Source organism: Phodopus roborovskii, unplaced genomic scaffold (assembly GCF_943737965.1).
Source record: "Phodopus roborovskii unplaced genomic scaffold, PHOROB, whole genome shotgun sequence".
Classification (NCBI taxonomy): domain Eukaryota; kingdom Metazoa; phylum Chordata; class Mammalia; order Rodentia; family Cricetidae; genus Phodopus; species Phodopus roborovskii.
The window spans coordinates 15,149,402-15,168,035 of NW_026126636.1; the positions used below are offsets into that span (position 1 = coordinate 15,149,402).

The 18,634-nt window shown below is 39.7% G+C and overlaps 1 protein-coding gene across 3 annotated transcripts; it reads right to left on the bottom strand.

Moving 5' to 3' along the window:
- Window positions 1-11,235: 11,235 nt before the first annotated feature.
- LOC127238414 (leukocyte immunoglobulin-like receptor subfamily B member 4A) lies at window positions 11,236-16,015 on the bottom strand. Of its 3 annotated transcripts, none has more exons than XM_051207023.1 (5): window positions 15,934-16,015; window positions 15,757-15,792; window positions 15,274-15,558; window positions 14,845-15,144; window positions 11,236-13,349 (listed from the first exon to the last, which is right to left on the bottom strand). In XM_051207023.1, the coding sequence occupies exons 1-5, from the start codon at window positions 15,965-15,967 to the stop codon at window positions 13,204-13,206; spliced, it is 801 nt and encodes a 266-aa protein (XP_051062980.1). In that variant the 5' UTR covers window positions 15,968-16,015; the 3' UTR covers window positions 11,236-13,203. The 3 variants fall into 3 exon arrangements, with proteins under 3 accessions (XP_051062980.1, XP_051062982.1, XP_051062981.1); XM_051207025.1 differs by having other exon boundaries at window positions 15,640-15,792; window positions 15,934-15,983; XM_051207024.1 differs by lacking the exon at window positions 15,934-16,015 and having other exon boundaries at window positions 15,640-15,927.
- Between the last annotated feature and the right edge of the window lie 2,619 nt (window positions 16,016-18,634).

Here is an 18,634-nt window from a genome sequence, read left to right on the forward strand (position 1 = left end):
TCCCATGCTTACCCACTACTCCCATCCCATTCCCTACCCCCCACTCCACAGAGAGGGTGATGACTTCCAGGAGGGATCATCAAAATCTGTCAAGTCATTTGGAGTAGGGACGAGGCCCTCCCTCCTATCTCTAGGTTAAGGGAGTAACCCTACATGGGGAATGTGCTCCCAAAGTCCTTTCATGCACAAGGGACACATCCTGGTTCCACTGTCAGAGGTTCCTTAGACTGTCCAGGTCTTATAACTGAGACCCATGTTCTGGGGGTCTGAGTTTATCCAATGCTGGTTTCCCAGCTATCTGTCTGGGGGCCCAAGGGCTCCTCCTTGTTCAGGTCAGCTGTCTCTATGTGTTTCTGTAGCCTGGTCTATATCATATTTGCAACATTTTAAAATTTCATGAACCTTTTCTCTGCAGACATAGAATGCAAATGCTGTTTTTTGTCTTTGAGTGATTTATTGAATTTTATTGTTTTTTTTTTTTTGAAATTTATATCTGATCAAATGAAAAGCATTTGTTAATTTTCAGGTTATTTTAGATTGAACAGCCATGCTTCTTGATGAACTATCATCTCTTCTAATTAAAGACGTCTTGCTCACAAAAAGAAAGGACTAGAGGAAGTGAAAGGGGAAGGGTCAGTGCATAGGTGGGGATGAAGGGGCGTCATTAGATTTTTTCACTCTGTTCCTCTTTCTGCAGGATATTATGGCAAGCCTTCACTCCACTCCTGGCCAAGAGATTAGATTGTGCTTTTCTGCTGCCAAATTCACCCAGTCTTCGTGTTAAGAGTAAGTGTAACTTTTATGGTAGTCCTGTCTTCCTTGCTAACCCACGCTCATTCCAGGACTCACCAAGACACAGGAAGGTGGTGTCCTGTGTGGGCACGATGCTGTTATAGCCTCAGCCCTGTCAGCTTCCTCTCCCTGTGCCTTCACAATAACAGATACTTGTGAGGGAGTAAGACCCACAGGGTGTGTGAGGTATATGTTCTTGACCACAGGATTTCTTCATCTGTTACTACTACATTAAATAAGGAACAGTTTCTTCTCGAAATACAGAGTCTTCAGTTGCTCTTGGGTACAGTTTTAGAATAGACCAAGAATCCACCTGCTTATATTTCAGATGATAAAGGAGGCTTTTCCTCAAACCAATTTCTTGTGAGTCTCAAATTGTAGTCTCTTTTGTTTTTATCTTAAATCTGTCTTTGTTTTTTTTTTTCCTTGAAGGGTTTATATTACATTCCAGTTAGTCTTCAACTCATTTATGAAGTACAGATGGGCCTCAACTCAAGCTTCTCCTCCTTCAACTTACCAAAAGCTGGGGATACAGCTATGCACTACCATACTTGTCTGTAGCCGTTTATTTGTCTCATTTTTTAATGGAGGAAATTTTTACCTGACTCACAGTTCTATCATTGTGAGTGAGTCACAGAGACAGTAACTCAAGACAGGTAATTAGTTACAATGCATTGATAGAAAGCAGCAATCAAAGATGCATGCATATAGTCATCTTGCTCTCTTAACTCTTACACAGTTCAGCTATCCTGCCTAGGAAATGACATCAGTTCCCTCAATAATGGTCATTTTATCACACCAATAAAACTAAACAGGAAAAAATTTTCTTCACATATGCCCATAGTAACTCTCTCTGATTTATATAAACTCTTATTTAGACACTATTTTGAAGTGATTCTAGAATGTGGCAACTTGACAACAGAAACTAAAATATCACACTAGAACAAAAGCCAAGGATAATATTACTATTTAAAACTGCATAAAATATTTAGAAATGATTTTCCCACTTCTTTAATATACACCATTCTTGATTACCTATGTGAAAGCCATTAAGTCAACACACCATGGAGCCAATTGCATCTCCATGTTTATTTATTTTTTGAAATTTATTTATTCTTTTAAATTTCATTCTACCTTCCAGCCACAGGTCTCCCTCCTACCCCTCCTCCTGTTCCCCTTGCCTTCCCCCAACCCAGCCACAGTCCACTTCTCCTCAAGAGTAAGGGCTCCCATGAGGTGTCAACATAGTTTGGCCCAAAAGTTTGGGGCAGAGCCCAGCCCCTGTCTCATGCATTAAGTCTGATCACGGTATCCCACATAGGGGATGGCTTCAACAAGGTAGCTCATGTATTATATTGTGGTCCTACTGCCACAGAGCATGGCACCCCACCATTGGGAATGCCATCCGACAAGTTAGCTCGTGTACCATGTTTGTATCTTGTCCTATTGCCAGGGCCCACTCAGATTGTCCAAGCTTCATAACTCTCTCCCACATACAGAAGGCTTAGGTCAGTACTCTGGAGTCTTCACAACTGTTGATCTAGAGTTCATGAGTTTCCATGAGCTTGGTTCAGCTGTCTCTATATATTTTTCCACCATGCTTTTGACCCTCCTTTGCTCATATATTCCCTCATCTCCCTCTTCAATTGGATTCCCTACCTTGGCCTGGTGCTTGGTTGTGGATCTCTGCATCTGGTTCTATTAGTTACTGAAGGAACTCTCTATGATGACAGTTGACATGTTCACCAATTTGACTACAAGGGTAGGCCAATTTGGTCATCCTTTCCACCATAGCTAGGAGTCCTACCTGGGGTCATCCTTGTGGATTCTTGGGAATTACCATAGCATCAGGTTTCTCCCTAAGCCCATAGTGCTTCTTCCTATTAAGATAATCTTTCATTGCTATTCTACTTCATGCCTCCACACATCAACCATTCCATTCCCTCATGTTCTCATCTTCCCTCCCCTTCCTTTACCACCCCCACCTTCAATATATTTACATCTCATCTAATTTCCCTTCCCAGAGCAATCAATGTGTCCCTTTTAGGGTTCTCCTTATTACCTATCTTCTCTGGAGCTGTGGATTGTAGTGTGGTGATGCTTATGAGTGAATACATGCCATGTTTGTCTTTCTGAGTCTGGATTACCTCACTTAGGATGGGTCCTTCTAGTTCCATCCATTTGCCTGCTGATTCCACGAGATCATTATTTTTTAGAGCAGAGTAGTACTCCATTGTGTTAATGTACCACATTTTCCTTATCCATTCTTTGGTTGAGGAGCATATAGGTTGTTTCCAGATTCTGACTATTATGAATAATGCTTATATTCACATTGTGGAGCGGGTGTCCTTGTGGTATGATTGAGTGTTCTTTGGGTTTATGCCCAAGAGTGGTATCACTGGGTCTTGAGGTAGATTGACTTCTTCCTTTCCATTTTGTATGACCTTGACCTCTCTTCATTGTCTTATTGCTCTAGCTAGAACTTTGAATACTATATTGAAGAGACATGGAGAAAGTGGACAGTCTTGTCTTGTTCCTGATTTTAGTGGAATTGCTTTGAGTTTCTTTTCATTTAATTTGATGTCAGCAACAGGCTTGCTATATATTGCTTTTTATTATGTTTAGACATGTTCCTTTTACCCATATTCTCTATAATACCTTATCACGAAGGGGTGTTGGATTTTTGTCAAAGGTGTTTTCAGCATCTAATGAGATGATCACGTGGATTTGTTTTCATATATATCAATCATATTACACTGACAGGTTTCCATATGTTAAGCCAACCATGAGTTTCTGGGATGAAGCCTACTTGGTCATGGTGGATAATGTTCTTGGATTCAGTTTTCCAGTTTTTTTTTTTTTTTTGAGTATTTTTGCATCAATATTCATGAGGGAATTTGGTCTGTAGTTCTTTTCCTTTGTTGCATATTTGTTTGGTTTGGGTATCATGGTTACTGTGGTTTCATAAAAGGAGTCTGGTAATGTTCTTTCATTTTCCTTTGTGGTAATGTTCTTTCTTGTGTGGAGCAATTTGCAGAGTATTGGAGTTAGCTATTTTTGTGAATTTCTGGTAGAATTCTGTGTGTCAGACAGTTGGCCCTGGGCTTTTTCTGGTTGGAAAGCTTTTAATAACTGCATCTATTTCCTTAGGGGTTATAGGTATATTTAAATTGTTTATCAGGTCTTGATTTAATTTTGTTATGTGGAACCTATCCAGAAAACTGTCAGTTTCTTTAAACTTTTTTTTCAGTTTTACGGAGTACAGATTTTTGTAGTATGATCTGAAGATTCTCTGGATTTCCTCAGTGTCTGTTGTTATGTTCCTCCTTTTAGTTCTGATTTTGTTAATTTGGGTATCCTCTCTCTGCTTTTTGATCAGTTTGGATAAGGGTTTGTCTGTCTTGTTGGTTTTCTCAAAGAACCATCTCTTTATTTCATCAATTCTTTCTACTGTTCTGTTTGTTTCTGTTTTATTGATTTCAGCCCCCAATTTGGTTATCTCTTGTTGTCTGCTTCTGCTGGGTGAGTTTGCTTCCTTTTGTTCTAGAGCTTTCAGGTGTTCTGATAATTCAGTAATGTGAATATTCTCCAGTTTCTTCACGTGGGCACTTAGTGCTATGAACTTTTCTCTTAGCATTGCTTTCAAAGTGTTCCATAAGTTTGGGTATGTTGTACATTACTTTTCATTGAATTCTGGAGTGCTGAGTAGGAGTTATGTTCTTTTGTGTTTGGATGGAAAGTTCTATAAATGTCTGTTAAGCCCATTTGAGTCATAATGATCCCTTATTTCTCTGTTAATTTTGTGTCCTGAAGACCTGCCCACTAGTGTGAGTGGGTTTGATGTATGATTTAAGATTTAGTAATGTTTCTTTTATGAATGTGGGTGCCTTTGTATTTGGGGCATAGATGTTCATGATTCAGATTTTTTTGGTGTATTTTTCCTGTGATGAGTATGAAATGTTTGCCATAATCTATTTTGATTATCTTCAGTTTGAAGACATAAGGTAGCTATACAAGCTTGCTTCTTAGGCCTATTTGATTGTAAAGTCTTTTTCCAAACCTTCACTTTGAGGTAATGTCTGTCTTTGAGGTTGAGGTATGTTTCTTGTATGCAACAGAAGGGTGGGTCATGCTTTCATATCCATTCTGTAGCCTGTGGATTTTTATAGGTGAGCCCATTGATATTGAGGAATATCAATGACCAGCGATCCTTGATTCCTATTATTTTTTTGGTGGTGGTTGTAAGGATTCAGACATGCTGGCCTGACTCTGTTACCTGGCACAGTGCACTCAGGCAGTACCCTGGTCAGCCCAGGAGTAAAAGACCCCTTTAAAAGGAAGGTCTGTGCCCACTTATGCTCTTTTTCTGCTCTCACTTTCTGATCCATCTTCCCTGCTACTCTCTTTCCTGTCCTCATTCCTGCTGTTCCCCCGGGGGCAGGCAGGACTTTTCCTGCTTCCCTCTTCTCCTCTGTCCTCTCTGTCTCTGTGTCTCTTTACCACTTGCCTCTTTCCTTCCTCACCTTTCCCTTTCTTATAAAAGCTTCTCACTTAAGCTCTGTCTGCCTGGCATGTTTTCTCTCTTCCTCAGTCACCATCTCCTCTCATGGAATCTGCCAAGGTTCCCCTCAAGCTTTATTGTAACAGTGATGATGTGTGTATTTCCCTTTTTTAAGGATTTGCTTCCGTGGCTTTATCCATTGCTTGAGTTTTCCTGGGTACCTCTAATCTCCTTGGGTGGGAGTTTTCCTTCTAGTGCTCTCTGTAGGGCTGGATTTGTGAATAGGTATTGTTTAAATTTGTCTTTGTCATGGAATATCTTGTTTTCTCCATTTATGGTGATTGAAAATTTTGCTGGGTATAGTAGTCTGGGTTGGCGTCCTGGTATTGTAGATTCTTTATAATGTCTGTCCAGGACCTTCTGACTTTGAGAGATTCCATTAAGACATTGAAGGGGTTGGCATTGACATTTTATGATGTCTGATTGAGTCTATAGTGTTTTAGATCACGTGGGTTGAAGTTTCTGAGAAATGACTGACTTGGTTCTTGGAAGACTTCAGATCACAATTCCATGATCCTGCTGGCTTCCTTTCTTCTCGTAGTTGGCTCTCTCTTCTGCTTTGCTACAATAAGGATTCTGGCACCCACTGTTTTTATTCTCTACCCCCTTAAGCCCCTCTGTCTCTGTATCACACCTATCCCTGCATGTTTCAGAGATAATAATAAAAGACAAGGAATTAAGAATTATAATATCCAGAGACTTAGGAAGATGAGATCAAACGGTGCCTTCTGGACATGACACAATGTCAGCGTTCCTAAACTCACAGCAGCTGTATTTCCTGAACAAGACCTTCACACGATAGAGACCATCAACAGTCCAGCATGGAGGGAGGAGAGGCGTCAGGGGTCCCCATTGTTAGATGTGCCAGGAGTTAGAGAGAGTAGTGAGCTTTGAATATTATCACAGTACCATTTATGCATGTATGAAATTTCCTTTAAATTAAAAATAATTTAATGTCTCTTTTTTAGTTTTGATTTTCTTTTTGTTTAATATTTCTCATCTCTCTCACCCTCTCTCACTCTCTCCCATGCATGTGTGCACACGCATGTGCGCACACACACACACACACACACAAATACATACTATGACACATATGTAAAAAGACACCATAATGGAATGCAATCCTTTGTGTGGTCACCTAAAACGTTAATAAAACATTAAAAAATGTTTAATTTTAAATCTAGCTTCCATGTATAAAATATGCAGCATTTACCTTTATGAGTCTGTCATATTTTGATGAACATACTGATTTCCAATTGTTTCTGTTTTCCTGCAAATGTTCTATTTAATTTTTAATCATGCCTGCATGTTGGGATCACAAGATATTTGAGCCCACATATTACTAAGGAAACAAGGAATGTCAAACATGCATGGTTGTTTTTTTTTAATGAAAAGATGTATAACCTGTTTTTCATTCAAAAGACTGGGAATTGGAGGTGATTAACATAGCCTGTTGGTCTGTGTTATACAAAGGGCCAGGCTATATTAAGTTCTCACAATCTAGACTGGGGATACTTAAGAGTCTGGAGATGACCCTTAAATTATTTATATAGCTAAAGGCCCCTCCATGCTTGCCAAAACAGAACCAGAGGTAACTCATAGCCTAAATGATCTCTAAGTTAGGATGTATTCTTGGTGCACAAAAGGACCTTGCAGACACATCCCCCATGGAGTGATACTGCCTTAACCTAGAGACAGGAGAGAAGTCCTAGTCCCTACTTCAAATGACTTGACAGATCTACAAAACCCCACCTGGATGGCATTGCCCTACATGTGGAATTGGGGTGGGGGAATGGGAGGGGAGGGTAGTCAGGGTGCATGTGAGGGGGCAGAGAGGGTAAGAGGGAGGGAGAGGGAACTGGGGTCGACATGTAAAATAAAAACTAAAAAAAACTGAGCATAATAGCACATAGATGTATCTCACTGACCACTGAGACATGCCTACTTAGAAAGCACCAGTTCCGTGAAGCATTCCTGTCTCAACAATATGGACAGATGCCAAAGGGATGTCATGTGACGTTGATCTCTGCACTCCTCACACATGAGCACACACACAGTTACCATCATACACATGGACACACACAAGCACACAAACAAATGAAAAGTAAAACCATGTGAGGTAATGGATTTTTACATAGTGTAGAATGATAGTTGCCTGCTTTACCAAAAGACCAAACAATCCAAATACATACAGGTTTTATCTTTCAACGATGTCTTACTAAAGCTGGAAGAATAAAAATTAGAAACACAGGACACAGGCTGAAAGAAAATACTTGTAATATATGTAAATATGTCTAACAAAATATTATATAAAGGATTATAAACAAAACAAAAGCAAGACAAAAAATAGACGATGCCAGACACTGCTCTAGGTCCTTAAGCTAATACATGTAAGCTATCTCTAGTACCCATATTATTGCAAGAAATATATATATATATATATATACACATATATATATATATATGAGTTGAGTTTTGATGTAATTATTGCTCCTTGTGAATCAGCTATTTTATTAAACAAGGCAATGCTTTTTTCAAATTATACTGGGTTTAAATACCGTCATAATAAACTAGTTGGTGCCAGACTCCAGAAGTTTGAACTAACATGACCAAATAAGTCATGCTGTACCAGATTTCATTCTTACTCTTCACAGTTTCTCTGATAGCCATAGGGCTGAAACTTGGGCATCTCTCCCAAGTGTTCATAACCACAAGTGAGAGTGAATTAACATGGGCTCTGATCAGTCATTTGAGACAAAGCATTTTGCACCACTCTCAAGTTGATTCAGAACAATATATATGCAACTTTGTATTCATAGGCACTAATGTATGAAGGTCCCATAAGAGAGAAAAATCTCTGTCAATTATTTTGCAAGTCAAATTATAATAATATATTGAACTCTTCAAGGAGGAGCAAAATACAGAAAGGAGACAGGAGAAATAAACAGAGAGAGAGAGAGAGAGAGAGAGAGAGAGAGAGAGAGAGAGAGAGAGAGAGAGGAGAGAGAGGAGAGAGAGGAGAAAACTTTATGCTGGACACATCTTGGCAGGTCTCAGCACAATGGACTAAATACACTCTTCAGATTCTTGGTTTCCAGGCCAGGCACATCCTTTCAAGGCTTGACCTCTCAAGATATTATAATGGAGTTCAAAATTATTTTCAGAGGCCCAGATATGGCAAAGCATGATGCTTGGAAAGGAATCTGAGGCAACACCTAAATTCCAAGGAATGGTGAGTAAGTCTCTGCCACAGCTTCATTATTTGTGTCTTGGTTTCCTAGAGCTTATCTTTTGTATGTCTGTTTACACCATAAGATAAATACTCAGTATAAGTTGATTGATGGTACCGTCAAGGGAAAAAATTGAAAAAGGCACAACTTCCAGTTCTGGAACAATGGCAACTATAACAAACACCTAAGCTGGTCCTGATCAAATCTCCTGAAGTATTGGTCATTTGGTATATGAAGGATATTCTCCTTTTCTGGTTATCATGTGCCTGAACTGAGTTTAAGAGGTGAGTGCAGCTGGTACCTCATGAGTCCTGAAGCATGATTACAAGTGACATCTATTGGTTTTCTGACCAGTATGACAGCTGCTCATTTGTTGTGGTTGACCCGTTCATTATTCTTGAGTAATTGAGTAGAGCACCAATCACTGTCAGTTCTATAATTCTCCAATATGCTTCCACTTCATGTTTAAGGTTATGTAGACATTCTAGGTCAACTGAAGAAAGCATCCTGGAGAGATGTGCCCAGGGATAAGTAGATAAAAGCAAACCAGAAACATGGAAATGTACACACCCACGGTGAGAGGAGCACTGAGCTAGAGAATCCCAGATAGAAGGGGCTGAAGAAATGGAAAGCATGATGCATGTGGGAAGAAAAATAAAAGCTGCAAAAAGTCAGATGCCTAAATGGAAGATTTGAAAGTAGATGTGGAGAAGTAATGACAGATGTTGGATATTCCAAACAGAGCCAGTGAGGCAGATCATCACACTTGAGTAGTGCACACACGAAGAGAAACAAGAGAGGAACACTGGACCTGGTTTAAGAGAAGCAAGCACATTCACGGGACATTCTGTGCCTTGAAAAGAGATATTAATTAATGCAGATATGTTGAAAGTGACAAAGCAAAGTGAACAACTTACAATGAAATCAGATTCCTGGTTTCTAATGTACTTAAGATGGGGGAAGTTATAAAATTAGAACGTGACCATTGGAAAGTGTGTAAGAGCTGAACAGAAAGGGACTGGGAAAGAAGTTGGAAGCATATGGCATGGGAGAATAGTTGAGGGCGTGTGGAAGGACAGGCAGAATATGATACAAGGGAAGGAAGTGGGAAGAAGATGAACAAAATGAACTGTATGAAGATGCTATAATAAAGTCCATGACTTTGTGTGCTAATAAAAACAGAAGAGTAAGTAACTCTAATTGAATCCATCAATTTACCAAAGAAGGAAAACTGAATGAAAGTATAAAGAAGATTAATTAGGAAAATGAATGGAATAGTGGAAGTTGGAGAGCAAGAGAGAGTAATAGTATAAATATGATAGAGATTACCTAGTGTGTATAACAATAAAATTAAAAGAGGCCAAGAAATAATGTGTATCTTAGATTTAAAAATTAAAAATATTTTTAAAACAAATATAAAAATACATTATGTGTACCTGTAAATATTTCATGATGAAGTCAATTGTTACATAAAATTGATATATATATATATATACATATATATTAATGAAAATTATTCTAAAAAGACAGATGGGCTAAAACAGTGAAAGTAGAGGTGGTAAGTATCAAGCATGCAAAAATTGACATAAAATGTATGGGTATGTGAGAGATATCAGAGACTCAATAAGATAATGTAGGAATAAAGAGAGGGTAAGAGAAAAGATGGGAGAGGGAGGGTAGGAGACATGTGGAGGTAGAGAAAAGTAGAGGGAAGGGGGCAGAGGGGTGGAGATCACAAACATGGAAGGAGGAGAGGGAACACTTGTGAATTGCTAAGGAGTTGCCCCTCTATCTGTCCATGCCTGCATTTTCCCAGGTTTATACAACATTCTCTGTCTTCCTTGATGGTCCCTGTGGTGAGGTCAGGAGAGAACAGGATTTTGTCCTGCATCTCTGACCACCAGTTGGATGTATTCCATCTCTCCAGGGAAGGGGAGATGGGAAAGTTTGTCTGGCTTGAGCCTCTACTGGTCTTGAGCATGGTGTCACAACTGCTTGTCAATGCATCAAACCAGACATTAAGTGTGCAAAATACCATGTGGTCAGCCCGGATACTAGTATAAACAGAGAACAATGCATAAACACTGATGGTTGTGTTTATATAATAATGTTAGTTTATTTGTATATGTAACAACAATCTTTAAAGAATAGGCTGTGAATTTGGGGCTGAATAGCGGAGTGCAGAATATTGGAAGTGTGGTCAGGAGGAGATGGATGTGGAAAATGAATCGAGGACACCCTGACTAAGATGGAATTGAATCCAATATTGTCCTTATCACCAAACTAGACAAATGTCTTTATTAATTTAGAACGGACACTTTTATTTACTCTCTGTTTTATGAGTAAGCCTTGAAAATATGAAAGCATAATAACCATTACAGGTTATGTTATTGTATATTATACACAAAGCAAAAATAACAATGATTTTATTCATCAAACAAAATATCAAAAGTAGAAAACACAACTTGGTCATTCCTGGAAAAATACACACAAATAAAAATGAATGGACTCAAGGGTCTTACTCTTTATTTTGTTTATTTATATGTATACATAACATCAATGATTAGTGAAGAGAAGGCCCTGGATTTGGTAGTGAATAGTGGGCATGGGACTATTGGAAGTTCATTCAGGAGGAGTTGGAGGGGAGAAATGATATATTTATACTTTAATTTAAATTCATAAAAGGAAAAGCCACTTGGGAATAAAGTGCAATTACAAAGCAAAGAAAACATTGTTTTGGTTTTACAATGAAGTGTTGTTAAAAGAAAAGAATTGTGAAAAACACAAAAAAATTTACCTTTAAATTTTAAAAGTGCAAATTCTCACCTTCTATCTAAAGTAGTCCGTCTCCCCCAGGGTGTCGTCTAGTTCAGATGAGTTGCTTCAGCTAAGCAACTTTCACACATTTTACACAAATGAAATGACCATGTCTTAAAGAAAAAGAAGTAAATATAATCAATATGAAATGCACCCCTCCAGAAATACTATTGGGAATTAGTGGTTGCTGTGAGAGATTCTGTCCTTTTCTTCAATGCTGTAGCCACAGATGACTTGTCCTTACTCTGCCATATGACCTCCTTCCTGTGCTCAGGTAGGTAACTCTTACTAAACTTAGTGGACCACACACAAAAGGAGACCATGTCAGGAGGAGAACTCTTGAGAAAAATGTGGAGAAGAAGAAGTATGGGTTACAATGATTAAATGCATCATACCAATGTATCTATATCAATATACCTCAACTTCAAAATGTTACCTCACTAGCAACAGATCACATATGTAGAGGTAATTTCACATTCTAAATTCTAAAACACTGTCCATGATGTTTTGGAATGCCTCATAGTGAATTTTGATGCTATATTCTATTAGATCTCAATGATACACACTCATTGTGTAATAAAAAGTATTCAGTGACATGTAAACAGAATTCAATACCACGAATGTATAGAAAGGTTTTGTGACATTTATCTGTTCAACACACACACACACACACACACACACACACACACACACACACAATCAATGTCATATATGCAATATTATTGTGAAAAAAGCAAATGCGGAGATGCAAGGAGCACTATTTGTAAGTATGATGTGGCCATTTCTCAAGATTTTACACAGAAAATAGAACATCAAACTTTCAATAACATCATGTTTGAATAAGTTGCAGGTAACATCATATTTAAAAGACAAGGTTAAAATGTCCCCTGATGATGAGGAGGAATGCAGTGCATCCCTTCTATCATCATGTCCAGCACAGCACATGAAATTCGAGCTAACACGATTAGAGAACTAATTTGAACTAGTTTGTGAATAATTTGAAAGGAGAGAGAGCTTGTCAAAGACTACATTAAGCAAAATCTAACAAAGAATTAAAATGTTTCAGAGAAATTGATTATCTTCTCAGAGATTCCATCTGAATGGAGAGTGGATGGGGGGTGGTCAGTTGTTGAGGAGCTGTCAAATATGAAGGACTATGATCAAAATACACTGCCTAAGATTCTCAAAGAATAAAATATCATAGTTTAAAAGAAGCCTTCTCTTTGGATGTAGGAGAAAAATTAATATTCACAATTAATGATTGCATCCCGGTAGATTAAGGGCATATGCAAAACAATTCATTTGCAATAAAAATAAATCACCCATGATATTTCAAATGACAAGGAACCCACCCATTTTGCATCCCTCCTGAACTTCACACATGTGGCCTTTTCTTGGGTAGTGACTGTGAGTTGAGTACATGGAATGATTAGCAAAGGCCAAATGTAGCATATTTGATTTATGTTCTGTTTCATGATGCACAACATTGATCTGGCTATGTGAATGAAAATGTTACTGGAAAGAGAGGGAAAGTGAAGGCCCGTGACATACATGAGGTATAGAAGTAAGAAAGGAGGAGGAAGCAGTAGGCAAATATCCACAGTGAGATGTAGAGAAAGGAATACAATGAGCAGCAAAGTGCTCTTGAAAACAACCACTAGAACACATTTGCTTTCTGTAGCATCTAAGAGTACAGTTCCTTAATCCACACCCAGTTTCCTGTACAACACTTTTCCTTGTATGGGAAAGCCAGATTTATTTCCCACGATCCGCTCATGTGTGGAATATCGCAGACTTTCTTGTTTATCTCCTGGTTACACGTTTTTCAACTTTCTTGCTGTGCCAGGCCTCCAACAGTAGAATCACTAGAGTAACTAGAACCAAGGCAGCCATAGCCATCCGGATGAAGTTTTCGACTGTGTTAGCTTTGTGCTGTGATGCAGGGGATTCTGCACGAAGAGGTCAAAGAAGTCAGGTTACGCCAAAAGTTTCCTACAGTAAGTGGTTGTGCACTCAGTCCCCCATCTCCTTGACAGAACTAGACCTATCGTGTCTGTCCCTTAATCTAGGGTTCTCCATCTCACCTGATTCTTACATGGCCATTCTTTTTTCATGTTCTCATGGTCTGAGATTCCCCAGAGAACCAAATAATTTGAGCAGACTATGTTAAAGGCCTAAGAGAGCTGAGGCACTTCTCTGAGCTCCTCATGATTTGAATAATTCTTAATTTTTAAAAACATGTCATTCTCATGGCATCTCACATTGCAGGTCTTGATAAACCTTTTCTGCTACTTCTAAGTAGGGATAAAGTACACTTTTCCCAACGTTCCAAGTTCTGTCAAAGCTTAACAATCAATTGTAATTTCACAAACTTGCTGTTCCGACCTCCTAGAAGAATCCTCACTTACCATACTCAGTGGGGTTCAGAAACTGGTCCTTGGGTTCTGGCAGTATGGCACGAAGAGGTGAATATTTGAACTTCCAGCCCTTGATTAAGTTTGTCAGTTTCTACCACAATTTAAACCTTAAGTACTTCTAACTGGCTCTCACCCTCTTGCAGACCAAATTTTGTGCCTCTGTGTTCTTGGATGCTCACTTAAGACCACAGTTTAATACCATGAAGACATGGCAAGCCTTATTGAATGTAAAGGAAGGATTGAGGCTCCAAGGGACTCAGAATTGCTTGATTAGGTCTATGCACTATGTGTACCACAAGCCTTTTGAGACCAGGTGTTGTTATGTTATTGGGCCCATAAATTTTAGCAAATAAAGTAATGAGGAGAATGAAGGGCTGAGGATGCCATCCCAGACTGTTCCGATTACGCTTTGCTAACTTCATACAAGCTAGAGTCATCAGGGAAGATGCAAATTTAACTGGAAAAAAATGCCTTCATCATATTGGTCAGTAGGCAAGTCTGTTGGGGAACTTTCCTAATTGATTAAGTATTGATGTGGGCGGGTCCAGAAAACTACTGTGTGTACTGCTAATACTTATTAATTGGAATTTGACTATATCAGAAACTGGGCTGAACAGGACTCTGGGTAGTAGGCTTGTAAGCCATGTTCCTCTATGTCCTCTGCTTCAGTTCTCACTTGTTGAGTGCCTACATCTGATTCTCTTCAGGATGAACTGTATGCTATTAGATGAAATAAGCCCTTTCCTCCACAAGTTTCTTTAGAATATGGTGTTTTCATCACAAAATGGAATCCTAACTAGTACAGAGTTAAACACTCCTGAATCTTCTAAATTCCATTCAATCCTGAAGGGGAGCATTCACACCAGAGGGTACTGATTATTTCTCCTCTATGAGGGGTGGAAGCCTTTTGGAATGAAGAGATTCCTTACTTAGCATTTCCTTACTCTTATTCTAGGCAAGAGCCCTTCTTAGAGAAGATAAATGAGTGGGCATATACATCACAAAAGGATAAGTTATTGGTCCTTACCTGAGACCAGGACATCAAGGGGATCACTTGATGCTGACCACACCTGGGTATTATTCCTAAAATAACCATAGCATCTGAATGTCCCGTTGTGGTTGGCATTGACAGATCCCAGAACAAAATGAGCCTGGAATGACACTTTGGTATGTTGCTGTGAGCTCATGGTCCATGAGAGGTTGTGTTTTCCTTCCCTTAGAATGAATCTGTCAAATCCCAGTGATGAGCTACACTGCATGGTTATACACTCCCCTGAAGTCACAACAGGGCTGGGCCAGACATACAGGCTTGGCTTTTCATAGGCTCCTAGGATGCAAAGGGAAGTGTATGTAATGAACTTAATCTACCCACATTGTCCTTTATTCTTTGGCTCTGAGGAAAGTAAGCCTGGAGAACAAGGAGAGCCCATGCTGGGATCCTTTAGTGTGCACTCACCTGTTAGCACCAGCTCCAGGGTGTCACTGTGCTCTGACCAGCCAGTAAGGCTTTTGTAGTAACACTTATATATCCCTGCAAAGTCCTTTGACATTTCATCAATGCAGAACTTAGCCTTTTTCCCATGTTCCAGAGGGAACTGTTTGTCCCAAGGATCTATGCTTCCCTCTTTATATATAAAGTACTCCACAGCATCCCCGGATCCCTGGCACCAAATAATCACAGTCATATTTTGAGCAATTACAGATCCTGGCTCAGTCCAGATGATGGGCTTTAGGATGTCTCCTGCAAGGAAATCAAAGGATGAGTCCCCGAACATCCCCCCCCCCTGCCATCTGACCACATGTTTTAGTATAGAGCACTCACAGGCATCATAACATGTTTCTCCACCCACATTGTGAAGAGCAGACCCATAGGAGAGCAAAAGTAATGTCTTGCCTTCAGAGGGAAGAATAAAATCTTGGGATGGATGGCAACACTCACCTGCCAGCACTGTAGTCTTGTAGCCCAAACTCAGACCTGGAAGAAAATTCCCTCTGAGAGCTTTTTCCAATCCAGTGCTGGGTTGGATCCCCTGAGTTCTTCATATGCAATCAGACCTGGCTGTGGGGTAGCATTCCTTAAATACTTGAGGGTCCACTCTCCCTCTTCAAATCTTACCAAGGTACATCAGCACTCTGAGCATCAGGATCATGATGAGTCTTGGTTTTTATTTGTGCTCCTGGGGTGGTCTGACCACGTTCTGTAGAACCATCAGGCAGTCTGTTTTCGACTGAGGGTATAACCTTCCTGTCATGGGTTTGCAACATCAGTACTATTGCCGGAAGAGGAACTTCTCTTCCCCTCCCCCCCAGTGCAAGAGTTTTGTCAAGTTCTACAGTCTCTGAAAAGTCTTTAGAAAAGTAGGGTTGTCCTCTGTTTTTCACAGCTTGCCTCTGTCCTGTGTGTTTCACAAGCCAGGGAATGAACATTCACATGCCACGACATGCCATGTTGCAAAGAGAAGTAATTGCAGACCCAAAATGTGCAAAAGTAATGTTGGCCAAAGTCAATGGTGTTCTAAGGAAAGACTAATTTATGATCTTACGACAGGGGGCCACAGTCTCAAGGTGGCTCTGTAGACTCAAATCAAGTACTTCATTGAGGCATTTCTTAGAGCAGATTCTGCTCTCTTTCCTCCCTATGCTCCAATGGACTTCCACAACTATAGTCACAATATCCTGATGTACTGCTGCCAAGGACAAGAATTTTCTTTCTTTTTTTATTTTTGTTGCTTCCTGTTTTAATATTGAGATATAACACTCAATATACACCCCCAGAGAGAATGATTAACCTCTCCCTCTGTCTGTCTCTCTCTCAATGGTTTGGACCTCTGCTCTTACTGCTATTGTCCTTTCAGGTGTCTTTTTTTAAAATTTATATAACCGAGTCCATTTAAATGAAAACAAACATTTACAGACAATATTTCGGAATTTGGGCGTCGTTCTTTCCAAACTACTTCCTGCTGGTAAGGGGCGCTGTCATGGGGGATTCGAAGAAGATTCAGAAATCCTGGCTGTAGTCTGTCAGGCTGCTTTGTCCAGCTGTTTTGAATGTAGGATCACCTGGGACTGTGTTTCAGGCGGTCCTGTCTTTCTGTTGTTAGGTGTTTTCTTGTATTGCCTTCTTCCCATAGCTTCTTCCAGTAGGTGTTGGTGGGGTCTCCTCTTCTATGGTACTTCCCTGGTGGGCTTATGTGGGTCAGAGATTCAATATCTGTAGCTCTGGGTGGTCCAAGCTTTATAGGAAGTCTCTCCGCAGACAGGGACTCAGGGATGGGGTCAAGAATGAGGATCCAGTAGAAGATGCCAGCAGGAACTCAGAGTGGACCCGCAGAGATAGGCAGATCTCTGGGAGGGGCCCGGGACTCCAGCAGAGGACTGGAGGTGGGGGTCAGAGACCAAGCAGGTGGAAATTACAGGTGGTCCTGCGTGGATAGGCAGGTCTCTTTGTTCAGAGTTGCTCCGAGAAGTCTCTGAAGTAGGGTGGACTGTTGGCTCCACCCTCTGTCCCAGTGGAGGAATTATAGGAGCCAGAGCATGCCAGAATGCCAAGAAAACATGGCCCACAGCATCAGCTAAGCAAGTCTCTGAAGGTCTTATTGGGACTGGAGCTGCAATCAGGAAACGGTATGGGTCTGTGCTACATTCTCTGTGTTTACGTTGTCAGTATTTAGGTTGGAGATTTTGTGGGACTCCTAACAATGGGAGTAGTGGTGTGTATGACTCCTTTTCAAGCTCTCGACGCTTTTTTATTCCTACTGGGTTGCCTCCCTCAGCATTTATACTAGTGGTGCATCTAGTATTATTGCATCTTGTTATGCTGTTTTCAATTTCTATCCTTGCAGGCCTGCTATTTTCTGAGGGGAAATGGAGGAACAGTGGATCTGAGGGACAGAGGGTGTTGAGGGAGCTAACAGGACTGGTAGTATGAGAGTCTGCTGTTGAGATGTATTATATGAGAGAATAATTAGAAAAAATAAAGGACAATCAAATTTCATGCTGCCATAGAAATGGTGAAATTGTGTTCCCAAGATTGGTATAGCTTGATCGTTTGTCTATTTTTAGTCTTTCATTTTTATCCATTGTTGCTCTATTCACAATCGCCAGGATATGGAAACAGTTTAGGTCTCAACCAACTGATGAACAATCAAAACGAGATACTTCTATACAAAGCAATGTTATTCTGCAATTAAGAGGAGAAAATTGATAAGAATTTGTGGTTACATAGCTTATAAGCCTTATAGTGGGACCTGTTACAATTATCTTATGAAAACGATGCAACATTAAACAGACTGTGTGTAATGATTTGTCATTGTATGGGTATGGTCAAAACTCATTGGAAATTCTCAAACAATAGCTGGAAATAGAGAAGATAACAAAAGACATTTTGTGGGATACAAGAAATGTGAGTCACAGAAGGAACAAACAGAAAAAATTTAGACAAAATTACTAGACAGTTGTGTGGCAAAAGATGTGATTTTGGTGTCATTACATATATGTGTGAAGATGAGATGATGATCCCAGTTCTCTCCCACCCTGGTTTAGCTTTGTCCTTAACAAACGCATATAGTTTTGATAGCAGCATCCTGAATCCACACTGGAATAGGAACAGCAGATTTATCAGCCATCCTGATGGCAATCCTCTGTGTGTTCTTTTTTTGAAATAGTTCTGATTGTTATTTTATTTCTCCTTTATAATAGACAAAGGTTTTTGATAATATATTGCTATCTTTGCTGAATATGATGACATGATCATTTAAACAAAACAAATGTGTACATATATGAGACTGAGGTTTCTGCAGCCTTTAACAAACTACTTG

Coding starts and splice junctions, on each gene's coding strand:
- LOC127238414 (XM_051207023.1), bottom strand. CDS start 15,967: ATGATCCTGATGCTCAGAGTGCTGATGTACCTTG. Junction 15,559..15,756: donor CAAGACTACAGTGCTGGCAG/GTGAGTGTTGCC, acceptor ATTTCCTTGCAG/GAGACATCCTAAAGCCCATC. Junction 13,350..14,844: donor CCTTGATGTCCTGGTCTCAG/GTAAGGACCAAT, acceptor CTCTTCGTGCAG/AATCCCCTGCATCACAGCAC.